This window comes from Narcine bancroftii, chromosome 5 (genome assembly GCF_036971445.1).
Source record: "Narcine bancroftii isolate sNarBan1 chromosome 5, sNarBan1.hap1, whole genome shotgun sequence".
NCBI lineage: Eukaryota > Metazoa > Chordata > Chondrichthyes > Torpediniformes > Narcinidae > Narcine > Narcine bancroftii.
In genome coordinates this window covers 215,914,939-215,934,294 of record NC_091473.1, presented here as the reverse complement: position 1 = coordinate 215,934,294, position 19,356 = coordinate 215,914,939, and the positions used below count along the sequence as shown (strand labels likewise).

The window sequence follows — 19,356 nt, the reverse complement described above, 5'->3', positions numbered from 1 at the left end:
GCTCGGCACCGGTAACTTACTTCAAATCCTGGGGAACTGACTATCCTGTGTGTGGGTGTGGAGAGGGTTAGTACCCTCCCCTGGGGAAAGGACTGTCCTGTTTGTATGAGGGGAGAGGGTTAATCCCCTCCCCTGGAGAACGGACTATTCCCTGTGTGGTTGGGAGAGGGTTAATCCCCTCCCCGGGGAACGGAGTAAGCCCATGTGTGGGAGGGGAGAGGGTTAATCCCCTCCCCTGAGGAACAGGTGTGTGTGGGTGGGGCGAGGATTAATCCCCTCCCCTGGGGAATGGACTGTTCCATGTGTGATGGGGAGAGGGTTAATCCCCTCCCCTGGGGAACGGAGTAGCTCATGTGTGGGTGGGGAGACGGTTAATCCCCTTCCCTGGGGAACCGACTGTTCTGTGTAAGTGGGGAGAGGGTTAATCCCTTCCCCCTGAAAAACAGACTATCCCGTGTGAGGGTGGGGAGAGGGTTAATCCCCTCCCCTGAGGAATAGACTGTCCTGTGTGTGGGTGGGGAAGGGGTTAATCCCCTCCCTCCTACCCTCCCTGACACAGATCCCTCCTGGTTGGCCGACTTTAAACAACCGTCCTTCGGGAACAGATATCGGTGGAGAAACAAGGACAGGCAGTGCCTGACCGGCAGTGGGTTCTGTAAGTAATCTGCTCGCAGTCCCTCAGCCCCACTCCCCCTCCACTCCCCTCTCCCCCTCAGCTCCACTCCCCCTGCCTCACTCCACTCCCCTCTACCCCCTCAGCCCCACTCCCCCTCCACTCCCCTCTCCCCCCACAGCTCCACTCCCCTCCCTCACCACTCCCCTCTCCCCCTCCCTCACTCCACTCCCCTCTCCCCCTCAGCCCCACTCCCCACCTCACTCCACTCCTCCCCCTCAGCCCCACTCCCCATCCCTCACTCCACTCGCCTCTCCCCTCAGCCCCACTCCCCTCCCTCACTCCACTCCCCTCCCCCTCAGCCCCACTCCCCCTCCCTCACTGCACTCCCCTCTCCCCATCAGCCCCACTCCCCACCTCACTCCACTCCTCCCCCTCAGCCCCACTCCCCATCCCTCACTCCACTCGCCTCTCCCCTCAGCCCCACTCCCCTCCCTCACTCCACTCCCCTCCCCCTCAGCCCCACTCCCCCTCCCTCACTGCACTCCCCTCTCCCCATCAGCCCCACTCCCCCTCCCTCACTGCACTCCCCTCAACCCCCTCAGCCCCACTCCCCCTCCACTCCCCTCTCCCCCTCAGTCCCACTCCCCCTCCCTCACACCATTCCCCACTCCCCCCTCAGCCCCACTCCCCCTCCACTCCCCTCTCCTCCTCAGTCCCACTCCCCCTCCCTCACACCACTCCCCACTCCCCCCTCAGCCCCACTCCCCCTCCCTCACTGCACTCCCCTTTCCCCCTCAGCCCCACTCCCCTTCCCTCACTCCACCTCCCCCCTCAGCCTCACTCCCCCTCCCCTCCCTCATTCCACCCTCTCCCCCTCAGCCCCACTACCCCCCACACTCCACTCCCCTCTACCCCTCAGCCCCACTCTCCCTGCCTCACTCCACTCCTCCCTTCAGCCCCACTCCCCCTCCCTCACTCCACTCCCCTTTCAGCCCCACTCCCCCTCCCTCACTCCACTCCCCTCTCCCTCCTCAGCCCCACTCCCCCTTCCTCACTCCACTCCCCTCTACCCCGTCAGCCCCACTCCCCCTTCCTCACTCCACTCCTCTCTACCCCATCAGCCCCACTCCCCCCTTACTGCACTCCCCACTCCCTCCTCAGCCCCACTCCCTCACTCCATTCCCATCTACCCCTCAGCCCCACTCCCCCCTTACTCCACTCCCCACTCCCCCTCAGCCCCACTCCCTCCACTCCCCTCTACCCCTCAGCCCCACTCCCCCTGCCTCACACCCCTCCCCCTCAGCCCCATTCCCCCTCCCTCACTCCACCCCTCAGCTCCACTCCCCTCTCCCCTGCCTCACTCCACTCCACCCACTCAGCCCCACTCCCCCACCCTCACTCCACCCCTCAACTCCACTCCCCCCTTCACTCCACTCCCTTCTCCCACCTCAGCCCCACACCCCTCTCTCTCACACACCCATTTACACCACACACTCTAATCCTAAACTCCCCTCCTCTCTGCCTTCTCCACTTTAGATCTCCCCGCTCTCTCTATCTCTCCCCATTGTCGGTTCCCTCCCTTTCTCTGTTCCATTTCCTGCTCTCCCTCCCTCCCTCACTATCTGCTCTCTCTAGCCTGTCATTTCTTCCCTCCCCCTCTACTCCTCTCCCTCCCTCACCATCTGCTTCTCTCCCTAGCCTGTCATTCTTCCTTCCCTCCCTCCCTCACCATCTCCTGCTCTCCCTAGCCTGTCATTCTTCCCTCCCCTTTCTCCCCCTCTCCCTCCCTCACCATTTCCTGTTCTCCCTAGCCTGTCATTCTTCCCTCCCCTTTCTCCCCCTCTCCCTCCCTCACCATCTCCTGCTCTCCCTTGCCTGTCATTCTTCCCTCCCCTTTCTCCCCCTCTCCCTCCCTCCCTCCCTCCCTCACCATCTCCTGCTCTCCCTAGCCTGTCATTCTTCTCTCCCCCTCTCCCTCCCTCCCTCCGTGCCAGCAGAACATTCCTTTTGAGGGTGAAAGTTCTATTGAAATGCTTGGCACGAAGAGCAGGAAGTGGTGGTGACCTTCGTGAGCTGCAGGTCGGAGACAATCGGACAGGTTAATATATCCCCACCACAACTCCAGGAGTGAGCAGCCGGCAGAGGCAACTCACTCTGAAGCCTGGAGAGAGCAGCAGGCAGAGAGAGAGAGAGAGAGAGAGCCATGCCGAACAGACAAAGGGCCATGGGAACAGCACTTCTCCTCTTCCACCTGTTCCTGCCAGGTAAGGTGTAGGGGAATGTGGGAGTGGGAAGGGGGAGACTGAGGATGGGGCAGTGAGAGGAGGGTGGTGGAGGGAGGGGGCAACATGGAGGTGGGGAAGGCAAGGGAATGGGGCAGTGAGTGGGTGGGGAGTGAAAGGGAATGTGGGGTGAGGGAAAGGGTGCGGGGATGGGGAGTGCAGGGATCGGGGAGAGGGCGGGGGCCAGGAGTGTGGCGGTCATGAGGGTGTGGATGGCGTACTTGGGTGGGAATGTGACCCATGCAGACTGAGCCCTGGGGTGGTGGGGGGGGGGGGGGGGGTTTGCCTCTCCAGCAGAGAGCCTTGGAGTGGGGGTGTGACTCTCCGGCAGAGAACCAGGGAGCATGGGTGTAATCCTTTTGCAGAGTGTCCTGGGGTGGGGTGTAATCCTTTTGCAGAGAGCTCTGGGGTGGGGGTATAATCCTGCGGTGTAGATCCCTGGGGTGGAGTGTAATCCTCTGTTGGAGAGCCCTGGGGTGGGGTTTAACTCCCCTGTGGAGTACCCTGGGTTTGGGGTGTAATTCCCCCAGTGGAGAGCCCTGAGGTGGAGGTGTAATCAGCTGGCAGGGAGCCCTGGGTTGGGGGTGTAATCCTCCAGTGGAGAGCCCTGGAGTGGGGGGGGGGGGGTGGGTGGGTAGCAGCGCTGCCACCCCCTGCCTAACATCCAGATGATGTTCCTGTCCCTCTGTCATCAGGGGCTGGGGCTGTGAGCACCCCCGCCTGGGTCAGCCAGGACGCCATGCTGAGCTGCCACTTCGATGAGAACCAGTCCAGGGATGTGCTGGTGGAGTGGACCCTGCGGACAAGCCCGCGACCCCGCGTGGTTTACAGCTACCATCAGGGATCACCCCTGCCCGAGTACCAACACCCACAGTTCCGCGGCAGGGCCGTGGTGAATGAGTCACTGCTGCTGCACGGAGACGCCTCTCTCATGTTGCGCAACGTCTCACCCTTTGACGAGGGCACCTACAGGTGCATCATCCGCACCCCCAGAATCAAACTGGAGCAACACCAGCTCCTCAGTGTCATCGGTGAGTGGGTGGTCCTGGCAGGGGACCTGGGCAGACCCACACGGTAGGGGGGTAGGTCTCTTCTGGGGTGGAAGCAGATGGTCCATGGGCTGTGGGTGGGCAGGGTGGGTTACGGGGAGAGTCGGTGAAGAGTGTGGGCGAGAGGGGAGTCAGTGACGGGTGAGAAATCAGTGATGTAGGAGCTAATCTCTGCCCCCTTTCCCCCTTTTCTCCCCATTTCCCCCTCCCCATTTCCCCCTCCCCATTCCCCCTCCCCTTTCCCCCTCCCCTTTCCCCCTCCCCTTTCCCCCTCCCCTTTCCCCCTTCCCCTTTCCCCCTTCCCCTTTCCCCCTTCCCCTTTCCCCCTTCCCCCTCCCCCCTCCCCTTTCCCCCTCCCCTTTCCCCCTCCCCTTTCCCCCTCCCCTTTCCCCCTCCCCTTTCCCCCTCCCCTTTCCCCCTCCCCTTTCCCCCTCCCCTTTCCCCCTTCCCCTTTCCCCCTTCCCCTTTCCCCTTCCCCTTTCCCCTTCCCCTTTTCCCCCTTCCCCTTTTCCCCTTCCCCTTTTCCCCTTCCCCTTCCCCTTTCCCCCTCCCCTTTCCCCCTTCCCCCTTCCCCTTTCCCCCTTCCCCTTTCCCCCTTCCCCTTTCCCCCTTCCCCCTTCCCCCTTCCCCCTTCCCCTTTCCCCCTTCCCCTTTCCCCCTTCCCCTTTTCCCCCTTCCCCTTTCCCCCTTCCCCTTTCCCCCTTCCCCTTTCCCCCTTCCCCTTTCCCCCTTCCCCTTTCCCCCTTCCCCTTTCCCCCTTCCCCTTTTCCCCTTCCCCTTTTCCCCTTCCCCTTTTCCCCTTCCCCTTTTCCCCTTCCCCTTTTCCCCCTCCCCTTTTCCCCCTCCCCTTTTCCCCACCTGACCAGCATCCTATACCGTGCCTCAGGTGAGCTGCTCCCAACTGGAGGGGCAGGGGTACCAGGATGGAGCTGGGGTGCGGCTGAGCTGCCTGTCATCGGGGGGATACCCCTCTTATGAGCTGCGCTGGGTCTGGGCAAATGGCAGCCAGTTCACCGGCCAGGCCTCGGCAACAACCAGGAGGCAGGTTGCGGACGGAACCTTCTGGCTGCAGAGTGTGCTGGAGGTTGACCTGAGCTGGGGACCCCATCTCCGCTGTGTGCTCTCCAACCTCAGGCTGAACCGTACCAGCAGCGGACAGACCTCCTGCCCAGCCCATCCCCACCGTCCTGCACACAATCCCTTCAGTGGTAAGACCCAGCATCCCTCAGCACCTGACAGCAAAGCTGTGCCTGGAATCCTCTCACCCCACCTACCCTTTGCATCTCTCCCTCCCTGTAACACCTCTCTGTAATGGCACACCCATCCCTATTTCTGTAACACACTCTACACCCTTCTCTGTAAACCCTTCTGGTCCCTTGCACCTCTACCTTTCTCTGAAATACCCCTTACAGTCCTCTCTGTAACCCCCTCTGGTCCCCTGTACCCATCCTTATCTGTAACCCCTTCTGGTTCCCTGCATCCCTCCCTTTCTGTAACCTCCTCCAGTCCCCTGCACCCCCACCTTTCTCTGTAACACCCTCTGGTACCCACAGCCCTCCCTATCACTGTAACCCCCTCCAGTCCCCACACATTTCTCTCTATAACCCCCTGCAGTCCCTACACTCCTATCTCTGTAACCCCCCCCCCCCCACTTCCTGCTCATACATCCCTGCCACCACTCTCTCTGACCACCACCCCAACCTCGATTTGGTGATTCTCTTTCTCTCACATCCCCCTCTCTTTCATTGAATTTCTCCTCCCTCCTTTACTCTGACATTCCCACCTCTCCCCCTCTCTTTCTGACTCTCTCCCTCTGACTCCCTGAGCCCCACCCACTCTCTCTGATCCTTCATCTCTCTGTTGGACACCCATGGACCCTTTATTCCCACCCTATCCCTTCACCCCCACCTCTCTCTCCCCACACTCTTTTCTCCCCCTCTCTTTCCTGCACACCACTCCCCCCCACCCTCCCTGCTCCAAACTCTAACCAACCCACCCTTCTGCACCCCTTCCATTTCTCTCACCATCTCCTGAATTGTTCGGGGACCTGGACAGAGCCCAGTCCCCCCGCTGTAGGATTGCCACCCTCTCTCTCCTCTTCTACCCACACTCTCCCTCTGCCTCACTCTCTCCCTCTTTCTGAACCCCTTCCTGTCACAGTTTGACGGACCTGGACGCCTCTAAATCTCTCTTTCTAACCCAGGGGTCCCCAAATATTTTAGACCATCGACGCCTGAAATCCATGATCCCTCATAGACCCACAGACATGTAAATAAATAAATAAATAGATGGAAGGATAGCCGTGCAGTTTCCATCTGCGTTAGTGAGAGAAATTGTATTCCACATGCATGGTGTCTGGGCCTCCCAGCCACAACCCAAACTCTGTTACAACACCCCAATCGCCAAGTAACAAATCTGTAAATTCATCAAGTAAGTGACGACAATAACTGGCCGGGAAGATGCCAGATGGAGCTGGATCCATGTCTTCAGCATCAGGGATGGCGACTCCATTCTCAAAATTGGGTATTGGGCCGTCTGCATTGAAAAAGTAGCTTCGGGCTCCCGGCAGGAGTAGGGTCCTTGGGTTCCCAGGGTAGGAGCAGGGATCCAGCATTTCTTGACCCCTTGGATAGGCCTATTGATCCCCAAGGGTTGATATTGACCACTTTGGAGACCCCTACTCTAGCCCCACTCCCTCTCCCCCCCACCCACTCTCTCTGACGATCCTCATTGTTCCAGGAGCCGCCACTCCCCTATCTTCCCTATTTCTCTCCTCTCACTTCCTCCATCCTCTCACCCCCACTACTCAACTCTCCCCCTCCCACTCCTCCCTCCTACCTCTCTCCTCACCCCACCCTCACATCTTCTCATCCCATACCTTACCTTTCCCCATCCCTCTCCTTTCCCCAACCCTTCCCTTTCTTCCAATCCCAGTGATGCTCTCCCCACCCACTCCCCTTTCCCTCCCACCTCCCATCTCTATCGCCCCCACCCCTCCCTCCATTCTCTCACCACCCTCTCCCCATCCTCTCCCTCCCCTCTTGCCACCTGCTCCCATCTCTACCCATCCTCTCTTCCCCAACCACTCCTTCTCACTGCCCTCTCCTCCCCTTGACCTCCCATCTCTCCCTCCCCACCCCCTGCCTCTCTATCCCTAACCCTTCTTTCCACAACCCCTCCCTCTCTCTGTCACCCCTCCCATCTGTCACCACACCCCTTTCCCTCTATCCACATCCCCTTTCTCTCTCCCCAATCCCTTCTCTTCTCAGCCCTCATCATCTCTCCCCACTCCTCCCGCACCAGCCCCTCCCCCTCCTCTCTCACCACCATCCCCCTCATCCCCATCTCCCCTCTCATTCCCTACCCCCTCCCATCTTTCCCTGAACCCCTCATCTTTCCTTTCCCTCTCACTATCCCCTCCTCCTCTCCCCTACCCACTCCCTCATTCTCTTCTTTAACCCACCACCTCCTCTTCCACCTACTTCCTCAGGAGTTTGCAGAGATTCAGTATGACATGAAAACCTTGGCAAATTTCCACAGATGTGTGATGGAAAATGTGCCTTTTGGTTGCATCACAGTCTGGTATCGGAACACCAATACCTCTGAGCGGATATCCCTGAAAAGGGTAGTGGACACAGCCCAGGACATCACAAGCAAAACCCTCCCCATTATCGAGTACGTCTACAGGGAACGCTGCTGTCGGAGAGCAGCAACAATCATCGCCACCCAGCACATGCTCTGTTCTCCCTGTTCTCTCCCCATCCTCTCCCCACCCCCTCCTCCTCTCTCCCCTACCCATCCCCTCTGTCTACCCATGCCTTTGTTCTATCCCCACCCCTCCCTCTCTCCCCATTCCCATCTTCCCACCCCTCCCCTCATTCTCTTTCATCCGCCACTCCTCCCCTCTCTCCACTCTCCCTGTAATAACCACCCCTCCCTCTCTGACCCTTTTCCTCTCTGTGCTACAGGGATCCACGTACACTCTCGGACAGGACTCACTCTCTTTGCTGGATTGGTGCTTTTTCTGGTGCTGTTGATCTGCCTGCGAGTACTGTGGTTAGAGCTCAACCTGAGGAACAAGGGACCAGCCTCACCGGATCGAGGGGGACGAGCGGACCACACTCATGAGGAGCAAGGCTGGTGAAAGGACCACCCACACCAGGACCTCATGAGTGGCAGGGCTGCAAGAGGGGACTCACCCTCACCGGGACCAATCAGCCATTTGTGCCACGATCACGGATGGACCATCCAATCCTTAGAGAATGCCAGGCTAGAAGGCAGTTGGTCTCCAAGTTGGAGATGCTGGGACAGCACAAGGGCATTCGGCCCCTCCATGCTGATATGCAGGCTCCTCCCCCACCACCATAGAACTGCTGGAGACCCAGAGTTGTAACAGTGATGGGAGTTCAGGCAGACCTGAACTAGTGTGGGATACAGACCTAGCCACCTCTGGTCTCTGTCATTGTCATCCTGCCTACTGCTGCCTCGGTCCCAGAAACATGACACACACTCTAGGCAGCCAGGAGGGACAGAAGGCACGGGCATGAGCGTAACTCAGTTCTTCAGTAAAGAGGACCATGGGAGAGGACCGCTGCCCTTCTCTGAACTGGAATGCCAGAGTAGGGAGGTTGTGTCGGGACCAAGTCAGAGTACATACAACCTTGAGATGCTCTTTTCCTGCGGGCCATGCAGAATTATCAGTAGCACAAGAGATACGTATCTCGTTTTTATGCGGATGTATCTCCTCATTGTAAGAAATGCTTAAACAACTCAAATGTTCTGGAGCTGCCAGTCTTGAGAAATTTTTCAAACACTGTGGGGACTCTTCTTGAATTAATTTCATAATCTTTGATTTCTTATGAAGGTAGAAATGTTGACTCATGAGATAATTTTATCTCTGATAAGAAATCTGTTTTTTTTTTGGCCAAACAGCTTCTTTCTTGGTTTATAATCTGCAATATAATCTGTTTGATTAAAATGTGGGGGACCTTGGATTTAAGTTTTGATTTAAGTGTAATGTATCTTTTAGAATTGTAACATGTATCTGTATGTACTCTAATTATGGATGAGAAATTTCAATGTTTAATAAAAATATTGAAAAAGATGCATGTACAAGAAATATAAACAGAAAAAAATCAGTAATTAAGTAAGAGACCTTAAATGAGTCCCTGATTGAGTTTGTTGAGGAGTCTGATGATGGAGGGGGAGCAGCTGTTCCTGGTGCCCTAAGTCTTGTGGCACCTATACCTCTCTCCTGATGGCAGCAGGGAGGATAGAGCATGTGCTGGGTGGTGATGATTGCTGCTGCTCTCCGACAGATGTTCCCTGTAGACATACTTGATAATGGGGAGGGTTTTGCTTGTGATGTCCTGGGCTGTGTCCACTACCCTTTTCAGGGATATCCGCTCAGAGGTATTGGTGTTCCGATACCAGACTGTGATGCAACCAAAAGGCACATTTTCCATCACATATCTGTGGAAATTTGCCAAGGTTTTCATGTCATACCGAATCTCTGCAAACTCCTGAGGAAGTAGAGGCACTGGCGTCCTTTCTTCATGACGCCATTGGTGTGTCAGTCCTCCGAGATAATAACTCCCAAGAAATTAAATTTGTTCCCCCTCCTCACCTCTGATCCCCCAAGGTTAATTGGATCATACACTCTGGCTTCCTCTTCCTGAAGTCAATGATCAGGTCCTTAGTTTTGGTGTCATTGAGTGCGAGGTTCATTCAGCCAAGCTTTCAATCTCCCTCCTGTATGCTGACTCATCACCTCCTTTGTATACAACCAGAGGTAAGGGATAGAGAAATAGAGGTTTAAAATGACCATAGGGGGCTACAGAGATATGGAAGGACTGGGGGTATGGGAACTGTAATGGGTTACAGAGATAGGGAGGTGTGTAGGCACTGGAGGGGTTAAGTGACGGGTGTAAATAGCTGGAGGAGTTAAAAGCATTTTAAATGGCAAGTGACTGCAGAAATGCTAATTGACCTGGGAGAGCTTATACATTAATCGCAATAGGTTGGCTTGCAGGTGCAGGAGGCGGTCAAGGAGGCATATGCAATATTGGCCTTCATTGCTGGAGGGATTGAATTTAGGAGCAGGGAGATTATGCTGCAACTGTGCAAGGTACTGGTGAGCCCACATCTGGAGTGCTGCATGCACTTCTAGTCTCCTTACTTGAGGAAGGATGTACTGGCTTTGGAGGTGGTGCAGAGGAGGTTCACCAGGTTGATTCCAGAGATGAGGGGGTTGGCGTATGAGGAGAGATTGTCTCCTGGGATTCTACTGGAATTTAGAAGAATGAGGGGGATCTTATAGAAACATATTAAAGGCATAGATAAGATTGAGGTAGATACGTTGTTTCCATTAGTGGGGGAAACTAGAACTAGGGGACATCGCCTCAAGATTCAGACAAGTAAATTTAGGACAGAGATGAGGAGGAACTGGTTTTCACAGAGGAAGGTGAACCTGTGGAATTCACAGCCCATGGAAGCAGTGGAGATGACCTCAGTGAATATATTTAAAACAATGTTGGAGAGATTTCTACACAGTGAGGGAATTATGGGATATGGGACAAAGGCAGGTTGGTGGCGATGAGCCCATCTTCAGATCAGCAATGATTGCATTGAATGTCTGAGCAGGTTCAACGGCTGAATCCTGCTCCTATTTCTGATGTTACAGTGATTGGGTGGGGTGTAGGGACCTGAGCAGGTTAGAGAGAGGGAGGTGGGGAAAAGAAGGGGGTTAAAGAGATGGGGTGGTGGGAAAGTCACGTGATGGAGTAGTGGCCGGTCAGGTTGAACCAGCCCTCTCCAGAAAAAAAGTTTGGAAAAGACAGAGCTCAACGAATATAAAACAAGAAATAGAAGATAAAGTTACAGAGAAGAATAAGAAGATGGCACCCAAGAAAGAGAAAGTAAGAACAAGGGGAAAAAAAGAAGAAAAATCACTGGAGAAGAAAGAAGAAGCCCTTAACTGCAAGAAGGAGCAGGGAGCTACGGTGGTGAAGAGCAGCTGATCTCCGAGGTTGGTGAGTGCCCTGAAAAGTTGCGACTTCCCAACTGGTGGACTCCAAAAATGGCTCTCGGAGCCAAACAAAAGTGCACAATCAAAGGAAAAAGTGAACACCAGCGGGAGAGGGGCTCAGCTGAGGAGCAGGCAGTTACAATACGACCAGATGAGGGACACCCAGCATCAGGGTGCTCAACTGGAAGATAAAAATAATGGTGAGGAAAGGAGCGAGGAGCCAGACGAGGGAGAACGACAGCAGGGTGACCGACAACAAGAGGATCAACAGCAGGAGGCCTGATAGACAGAGAGCCCACAAAAGGAACACCAACAGCAAGAGGCCCAGCAAGAGGAGGCCTGACAAAGACATAGAAGTAATTCATCAGGAAAAACACAGATACAAAGAAGAGAAGAAGACACAAACACAGGTACAGACACAGAAGAAGAAGAAGAAGAAGACCAAGATCTTCATAGGGAAAAAGAAGGTAAAACAGATGGACAGAATATAGATAAAGCTTTTTTTTTTGAAGAACAAATGAGATCATTAAAAGAATGGTGATCATTAGAATTTAGTGCAATTAAAAGAAAAATGAAAAGAGCAGAAAAAATGCAAAGGTTAGAACTGGTAATGACAGAAATAGGGAAAAGAGTAGAGAATGTGGAGGGGCGGGAAATGGCTGTAGAAATGAAAGTAAATGATTTAAGAGAAAAATTGAAAGAAAGTGACAAAAAAATTAAAGAGACACAAGAGTTGTTATCTCAGAAAATTGTTATGTTGGAAAACTATAGTAGGTGAAACAACATAAAAATAGTGGGCCTGAAGGAGGGTGAAGAAGGCATAGACATGAAGGAATTTATAAAAGGATGGATCCCAAAGGTCCTGGGAATGACAGAAATGCAGGAAGAAATGGAAATAGTAAAGTTAGAGAAGATGATAAACCATTGGAATACAAGGGTCAAAAAATATTTTTTTACCCAGACATAAGTTTTCAACTCTTAAAGAAGAGGAAGGAATTTAATACAGTGAAAACGATTTTATGGAAAAAAGGTTATAAATTCATGTTATGACATCCAGCCATACTTAAAATATTTATACCTGGGGAGAAAAACAGACTGTTCTTGGATCCGGAGGAAGCACAAGAATTCGCAGAATGTTTGCAGGACAGGAGAAGAGATGTAACAAGAAAGAAGACCGGCGATAAAGTATATATAAAGATGTAAAAACAATGTATATGTAAAGAACTAAAAATGGAAAAGAGAAGGGAAGGAAAAATGGGCGGGGAAAAGAGAGCTTTGTTATATGTATTTTAAAAAGTTTTTTCTGGGAGGGCTGGCGGGAGAGAATAACCATCACTGCGAAATCAGTTGACGCTTGAGAGCAAGATCGCAAACCAAATGGAAAGGGGAGTTGTGGTTGCCTGGCAAGGGATAAGGGGCAACTCAGTGGGGGGGGGGGTGCATTGGGGTTGAGGTGTTATTGGGTGTGGGAATTGTTGGAGTATTTTATGTTTTAAATGTGTTGTCATACATTGAGTTTAAAAGAGAAAATCTAAAAGATAAAAATGGGAAAAGGGGAAATGGTGGTGGAGGAAGCAGAAATGAGGTGTAAACAGGGTATGAGATGGCCACATTGAACTATATGACTATAAACATTAATGGAATACATAACCAAATTAAAAGGAAGAGGCTACTAAATTTACTGAAAAAAAGAAAAAATAGATATAGCATTTGTGCAAGAAACGCATCTAACTGAAATAGAACACAACAAATTAAAAAGAGACTGGGTAGGACACATAGCGGCAGCATCATATAATTCAAAAGCTAGAGGTGTAGCTATATTAATTAACAAAAATGTACCAATCAAGATAGAGGAAGAAATAACAGATCCAGCAGGGAGGTATGCAATGATAAAGTGTCAGATATACTCAGAATTTTGGAACTTGCTCAATATATATGCACCTAACAAGGAGGATCAAAAGTTTATGTAGGATATTTTTTTGAAGATTGCAGACACACAAGGAAATATATTGATAGGAGGGGATTTTAACCTTAATTTGGATCCATTGTTGGATAAAACTGGACAAAAGACAAGCAAAAAGAATAAAGTAGCCAAACTTATGGTTAAATCAATGCAGGAAATGAAACTTATGGATATATGGAGGAGACAGCACCCAAGAGAGAAGGAATATTCATATTACTCGAGTAGGCATAAAACATACTCAAGGATTGATATATTTTTGTTGTTGGCCCATATTCAAGGGAGTCAGGAAAACTGAGTGTAAAGCTAGACTACATTCAGATCACTCAGCCCTGTTATTAACAATAGAACTGGAGGACAAACCACCAAGAACATACAGATGGAAGTTAAACTCCATGCTACTTAAAAGGCAGGAATTTAGAGAGTTTATTGAATGCCAAATTAAAACATATTTTGAAATAAACACAGAATCAGTGAAAGATAAATTTATACCATGGGACGCAATGAAAGCCTTCATTAGAGGACAGATAATAAGTTATGTAACTAAGATGAAAAAGGACTACAATCGGGAAATAGAGCAGCTGGAAAGGGAGATAGCATGTATAGAAAAGGAACTCATGAAAAGGGATGATAAAAAGAAAAAGAATTGGTGGACAAAAAAATAAAATACGAAACATTACAAACATACAAGAACATAATGAAAACAAAGCAAAAGTATTATGAATTGGGAGAAAAAACACATAAAATATTGGCCTGGCAACTTAAAACAGAACAAGCTAAAAGAACTGTATTGGCATCAAGGAAAAAGAAATACACATATAACCCAACAGAGATTAATGAAAACCTTAAGGAATTTTATGAACAATTATACCAAACTGAGAATGAGGGGAAAGATGATAAAATAGAAGAGTTTTCAGCTAAAATTGAACTGCCGAAATTGCAAGAAGAGGAACAAAACAAACATAAAACTATTTGAAACAGAGGAAGTAGAGGATATATTAAAAAAGCTGCCAAACAATAAAAAACCAGGAGAGGATGGATTCCAAATAGAAATCTATAAAACATTTAAAGAGTTATTAATTCCTCCTCTCCTGGAAGTAATGAACCAGACAGAAGAAACACAAAACTTGCCAGACTCATGTAAGACAGCAATAATTACAAAGATGGGGAAGGATCTATTAACACCAGCATCAGATAGACCAATGGGATCCAACATTATCAGATAGGTGTTTTCGCTGTAAGAAGGAAATGGGAACAACAATACATGCAATTAGGGCATGTACAAAAGTGAGTACGTTTTGGGAAGAACTAAATCAGATATTAAATAAAATCACAAAAAACAACATACCAAAAAATCCAGAGATCTTTCTTTTAAGTAATATAAGAAATAAAGAATTAGGCCTCAAATTGGATAAAGCGCAAAAAAGATTCATTATGATGGCCTTAGCAGTAGCAAAAAAATGTATAATGTCAACTTGGAAAATGGAAGAGAGCCTGAGAATACAGCTTTTTACATGGAAATGAATAAATGTATTCCATTGGAAAAAATAACATATAATTTAAAAAATAGTCATATTGTTTGAACAAATATAGGAACCATACATGGAACAGAAAGAGCTTGCCTCGTACCTCCATCCCCTAAAATGATAAGACAAAATTATTTGATTTAGTGTGTAAAAGTAGATGACACATTTTTCTTTTTTGTTTTTCCTTTGAGTGAAGACATTGTTTTATGGTTTTATTGTATTTTATATGTTGAATATTTATTGGTTTTGGAGGGGGGTGGGAAGGGGGGAAAAAAGCTTGTTTATATTTAATGAGAAACTTTTGTACATATTTTGGTTGATATGGTTCACAGTGTGAAAAATAAAAAAATTATAAAAAAAGAGATGGGGGTGTGTAAGGACCTGGGGGGGGGGGGAGGGGTGGTTAAAGAGATTCAGAAGGATGTAGGACTGGAGGGATTATGGAGATAATGGAGAGGTGAGGCAACTGAAGGGGGTTACATAGATAGGGGAGAGGTGGGCTTAGTGGGGGGTTACAGAGATAGGGGAATGGGTGTTACATAGATAGAGAGGTGGGTCTAGAGGGGGTTACAGAGATAGGGGAGGGGTGTTACATAGATAAGGAGAGGTGGGTCTCGAGGGGGTTACAGAGATAGGGGAGGGGTAGGTGCAGATGGTGGATACACAGTAAGGGAGGTGCTGGTGGAATTGGAGAGGGGTTACTCAGGTAGGGAGGGGTGGAGTGTCTTCCCAAGGATCGTTGTTGATTTAAGATGAGCATCAATGAACCATCTGAAATTGGGAGCAGGAAGAGTTCTGGACTTTCAAACATCGGGTTGGAAAGGATTGTGGATTCATGGAAAGCAGTCTGCGTCGAACCACAGGCAAAGGTTTAGAGGATGAGGTTCGTGGGGGGGGGGGGGAGGGGAGTAAAAGCACCAAAATGCTGGAGGAACTCGGCCGGTCTTTTCAATGTCTATAGGAGACAAAGAAAATGTTACGAGCCTAAAGGACCCCAAAACCCAGCAGCAATATACATTCACCAAGACAAGTAGTTACTTAAACAAAAATTGTTTTTAATTATCTTTAAACATGAAAACAGAATCAAACTTTAACTTATCTCTATACTTAACTAACCCAAATTAATCCCCTTCTAATTCTAAGTGCAAGTGTATGTAATGTGTGTTTAAATTTAAGTTCTTTGGTTCAGTTCAATCTCACTTCTCCTTCCAAGTTCACTGGTTGTAGGCAATTCTTATACTGTGCACAGAACTTAACATGTATAAAGTTCACCGGGCTTTGGTGCTCGTAAGGTAAATGTTTACCGCTCAGGAAGGTTCTTGTTGGGTTTGCAGAGAGATTTGTTGTTTCAGAATTTCCACAACTGAGGTACCACCATTAGTCACCTCAATGTATCGCTGATGAAACTTGCTCCATCAAGGTTCTCCAGATGATAACCTCTTTCTTTCAGGCTATCACAGAGTTCCTTTCTGTTCCTAATATTCCAAGAGAAACATCAGACAGATAGCACTTCCAGCCATCCGCCGTTCTGTCTGTTGAACTTTCTGTTTCAACCAGCTCTTCCTGGCTTGCACTGATCAGCTGCTTTCAGTGTCACACACACACTGCACTGAGAGAGCTTGGTCTCACCTCCCCCTCTCTCTCTCTCTCTCCAACTGCTAGAAAGCCTATGTGACTCTCTCACTTGCAAGACCCCCCACCTTCTTCAGCAAACAACAGGAGTTATCCTTCTGCTCCCATCTGTTGTCTTAGATAAACAAAACCCAAGAGTGACCTTTCTGTGAGCACTTTGCAGAAAGGCCAGAAGCCTTGTAGTTATCCAACCAGCCAGCCTGTCTCCAATTCCAAACAATGGTCTATTCATTTCACGGCATCATTTCAATTAGCACCTACCTGTGAAATGTGCATAACATTCGCCATGCAATGTTACTGAATATGAATTCTTCAGTATTTCAAATAAGATCTGTTTTAAAACGTGTGTATGTATGTAACCCACTCTAATCTTACTAAATTCCTCCCAATATTTATCCATTACAATATACTGCCGATGTTTCGGGCCTGAGCCCTTCTTCAAGGAATAAGCAGAATGAGCCAGAAGCAAGAAATCTCAGAATACAGACAGGGCCGACTGGGGGAGGAATCCAGAGCAATAAAAGGTGTTAATGATATGATAAGGGACGAAATAAGAATTTATGATGAAAAGTCCATCTGGTTGGAGGGAGCCCAGTCAGAAGATGAGGTGTTGTTCCTCCAATTTGTGGGTGGTCTCAGTCTGGCCATGCATGGTCCATAGTCAAACATGTCAGCAAGGGAATGGGATGAAGAATTGAAATAGATGGCCACTGGGAGATCCACGCTATTGCGGTGGACAGAGCAGAGATGCTCAACAAAGCGGTCTCCCAGTCTGTGTCCAGTCTCTCTGATGTAGAGGAAACAGTAGGCGACCCCCGCAGATTCACCAGTGAAATGTTGCTTCACTTGGAAGGACTGTTTGGGTCCTGAATGGTCGTGAGGGAGGAGGTGTGAGCATAAGTGGAGCATTTCCTGCAGTCACAGGGTCAGGTCCCAAGAGGATTGATTGGTGGAGAGGGAGGACAAGGGAGTTACGGAGGGAGCGGAAGGCAGAGAGGGGGATATGTGTCTAGTGGTGGGATCATGTAGTAGGGGATGGAAATGGTGGAGGAGGATGTGTTGGGTGCAGAGACTAATAGGGTGGTAAGTGAGGACGTGGGATCCTGTCCTTGTTGCGTGTTGGGGTGGAGGGGGCCAGGACATATGTGCGGGTAATGGAGGATATGCGGGTGAGTGCTGAGCTGATGGTTGTAGAGGGAGTCACATTGTTTGAAGAAGGAAGACATCTCCGAGGATCTGGCATGGAAGTCCTCAACCTGGGTGCAGAGAGAGGGAGGGGAAAGTGGAAGGGTGGGAAAGGGAAGAGGGGGGAAGGAAAGAGGGGGTAATAGAGGGGGATGGGAAGAGAAGGGAAAGGGGGTAGAGGGGGGAAGGAGGGAGTAAAGGGAGAAGGGGAAGATGGGGAAGTGAGGAGAGAAGGGGAAGGGGAAAAGGGTTAGAAGGGAAGAGAAGAGCCTATGCTGCACCCTCTCTGATTCTCCCCCATCCCTAACTGGCCCTTCCCCCATCCTCTATTCACATCCAATCTGTGCCACCACCCCTCCCAGCCCCCTTGCCACTCTCCCATTACATCCCCCTCACCCTCCCAATCCCCCTTCCCCTGAAATACACCACTGGACTCTTTGCCTCCCCTCCCCTCATTGTGTCACCTCCCGCCCCACCAGCCTCTGCAAGCTTGCTCAGTCTGTGCCCCCACAAGATGAACCAGGGGAAAGTTTTATTGAGATAAAGTTCACAGCACCATCCTGACAGAGAACCCCCTCTCACCCCAACAGAGACACCCCCTCACCCTGTCACAGAGACTCCATACCCAGATATAATTCAAATTTGTTTATTGTCAGAGATACCCTCATCATCCACAGGGCTGTTCGCATCTTGTTCCCCTTCTCCTCCTTTCCCCATCCAAACGGGATCCCTTTCTCTCCCTTTCCCCTGGCCCTTCTCTCTCTCCTCCACACCCCCCCCCCCCGGTTCCTCTCTCCCTCTACCTCAGTCTCCACTCTATCTCTCTCTCCTCCAATTCTTCCCTCTCCTTATCCCCCAGCGCCTCTCACCCCCGTCTGCTCACTTCTTCTCATCCTCAGACTGTGGGCAATGTCTGGGTGGCCCCACCCCACTGTGTACAGGTCACAACCCACCCCTCCCAGGTAGCTGGTGAAGGTCCTGTTACCCGGTCAGGACCACAGGCACCTTGCTGGATGGCGAGGAGTCCTGGGTGGGGAGGTATGCCCCCACCTCATCCAGTGAGACGCTCGACTCCATGCTGTGCCCAGTAGATGCAGTCATTGACCGATACACCGTGGTACGATGCCCCAATGGGAGTCAGTGGCAGTGTAGTATTTTCGATAGAGGAGGAGATGTCAGCTGGTGTCGGCGGGATAAAAGAGAGGGGAGAGTGGGAGGGGGGGAGGGGGTGGAGAGATAAGAATGGGGAGAGAGGGGGAGATAGAGAGGAGAAGAGAAGGGGGAGTAGGTGTTGGGAGAAATAAATGTACAGTTAGTGAGGGCAGATTGTCCACAGGACACATTGGTGAAACTGCTACATCCCAGCAATAACCCAATGAAGGAATGACGAGAATTTTGCTGGGAATCGTCAGGAGTGAAGGATGAGGTGAAGGAAGGAAACTCCAAATCATGTCCAACTCCTGCGCCCCCACAGTCAGCACCAGAGGGGACAGGAGGGAGTTACAGTGACAGAGAGGGGTATGGGGACCAGAGGGGGTAACAGTGACAGAGAGAGATATGGGGAACGGAGGGGCTTACAGTGACAGAGAGGGGTGTGGGGACCAAGGGGTTTATAGTGATAGAGACGGGTGTAGGGGACCGGAGGGGGTTACAGAGACAGAGATAGGGTGTGGGGACACAGGGGGTTTCATTGACTGAGAACGGTATAGGGACCAGAGAGGGTTGTAGTGACAGAAATGAGTGGGGACTGGAGGGGGGGGTTTACAATGTCAGAGAGGGGTGTTTGAACCGGAGGGGGTTATAGTGACAGAGAGGGATGGGGACTGGAGGGGGGGGGGTTACAGAGCCAGAGTGGGGTGTTGGGACTGGAGGGGGTTTTAGTGACAGAGAGGGGTGTGGGGATCAGAAGGGGTTACAGAGAAAGGGAGAGGTGTGGGAACTGGTGTGGGTTACAGTGAGAGATGTGTAGAGAACCAGAGGGGATTTCAGTGACAGAGATGGGGTGTGTGGTCCAGAAGGGGTTAACGAGATAGGGAGGGGTGCAGGGGACCGCAGGGCAGTTACAGAGATTGGGAGGAG

At 50.7% G+C, this 19,356-nt stretch overlaps 2 protein-coding genes across 5 annotated transcripts in view; one reads left to right on the top strand and one right to left on the bottom strand.

Annotated features, from left to right (window-relative positions):
• Positions 1 to 1,674: 1,674 nt before the first annotated feature.
• On the top strand, positions 1,675 to 9,051 carry LOC138764833 (butyrophilin subfamily 1 member A1-like). Of its 3 annotated transcripts, XR_011358327.1 has the most exons (5): positions 1,675 to 2,880; positions 3,594 to 3,929; positions 4,814 to 5,155; positions 7,438 to 7,622; positions 7,916 to 8,005. XR_011358327.1 is itself a non-coding variant. In XM_069941163.1 (4 exons), the coding sequence occupies exons 1-4, from the start codon at positions 2,820 to 2,822 to the stop codon at positions 7,458 to 7,460; spliced, it is 762 nt and encodes a 253-aa protein (XP_069797264.1). In that variant the 5' UTR covers positions 1,675 to 2,819; the 3' UTR covers positions 7,461 to 7,909. The 3 variants fall into 3 exon arrangements, 2 of the variants coding, with proteins under 2 accessions (XP_069797264.1, XP_069797263.1); XM_069941163.1 differs by lacking the exon at positions 7,916 to 8,005 and having other exon boundaries at positions 7,438 to 7,909; XM_069941162.1 differs by lacking the exon at positions 7,438 to 7,622 and having other exon boundaries at positions 1,693 to 2,880; positions 7,916 to 9,051.
• Positions 9,052 to 15,538: 6,487 nt separating this feature from the next.
• The window catches only part of ppox (protoporphyrinogen oxidase), a 42,342-nt gene continuing 38,524 nt past the window's right edge, over positions 15,539 to 19,356 (bottom strand). The window contains exons 14-15 of one of the 2 annotated variants that reach the window (XM_069941148.1): positions 18,283 to 18,456; positions 15,539 to 17,348 (exon numbers count right to left, since the gene is read on the bottom strand). In XM_069941148.1, the coding sequence (XP_069797249.1) occupies positions 18,329 to 18,456 (128 nt within the window). In that variant the 3' untranslated portion in view covers positions 15,539 to 17,348; positions 18,283 to 18,328. Of the gene's footprint in view, positions 17,349 to 18,070; positions 18,457 to 19,356 lie in introns of those variants that run through there. The other variant, XM_069941147.1, reaches the window with a different exon arrangement.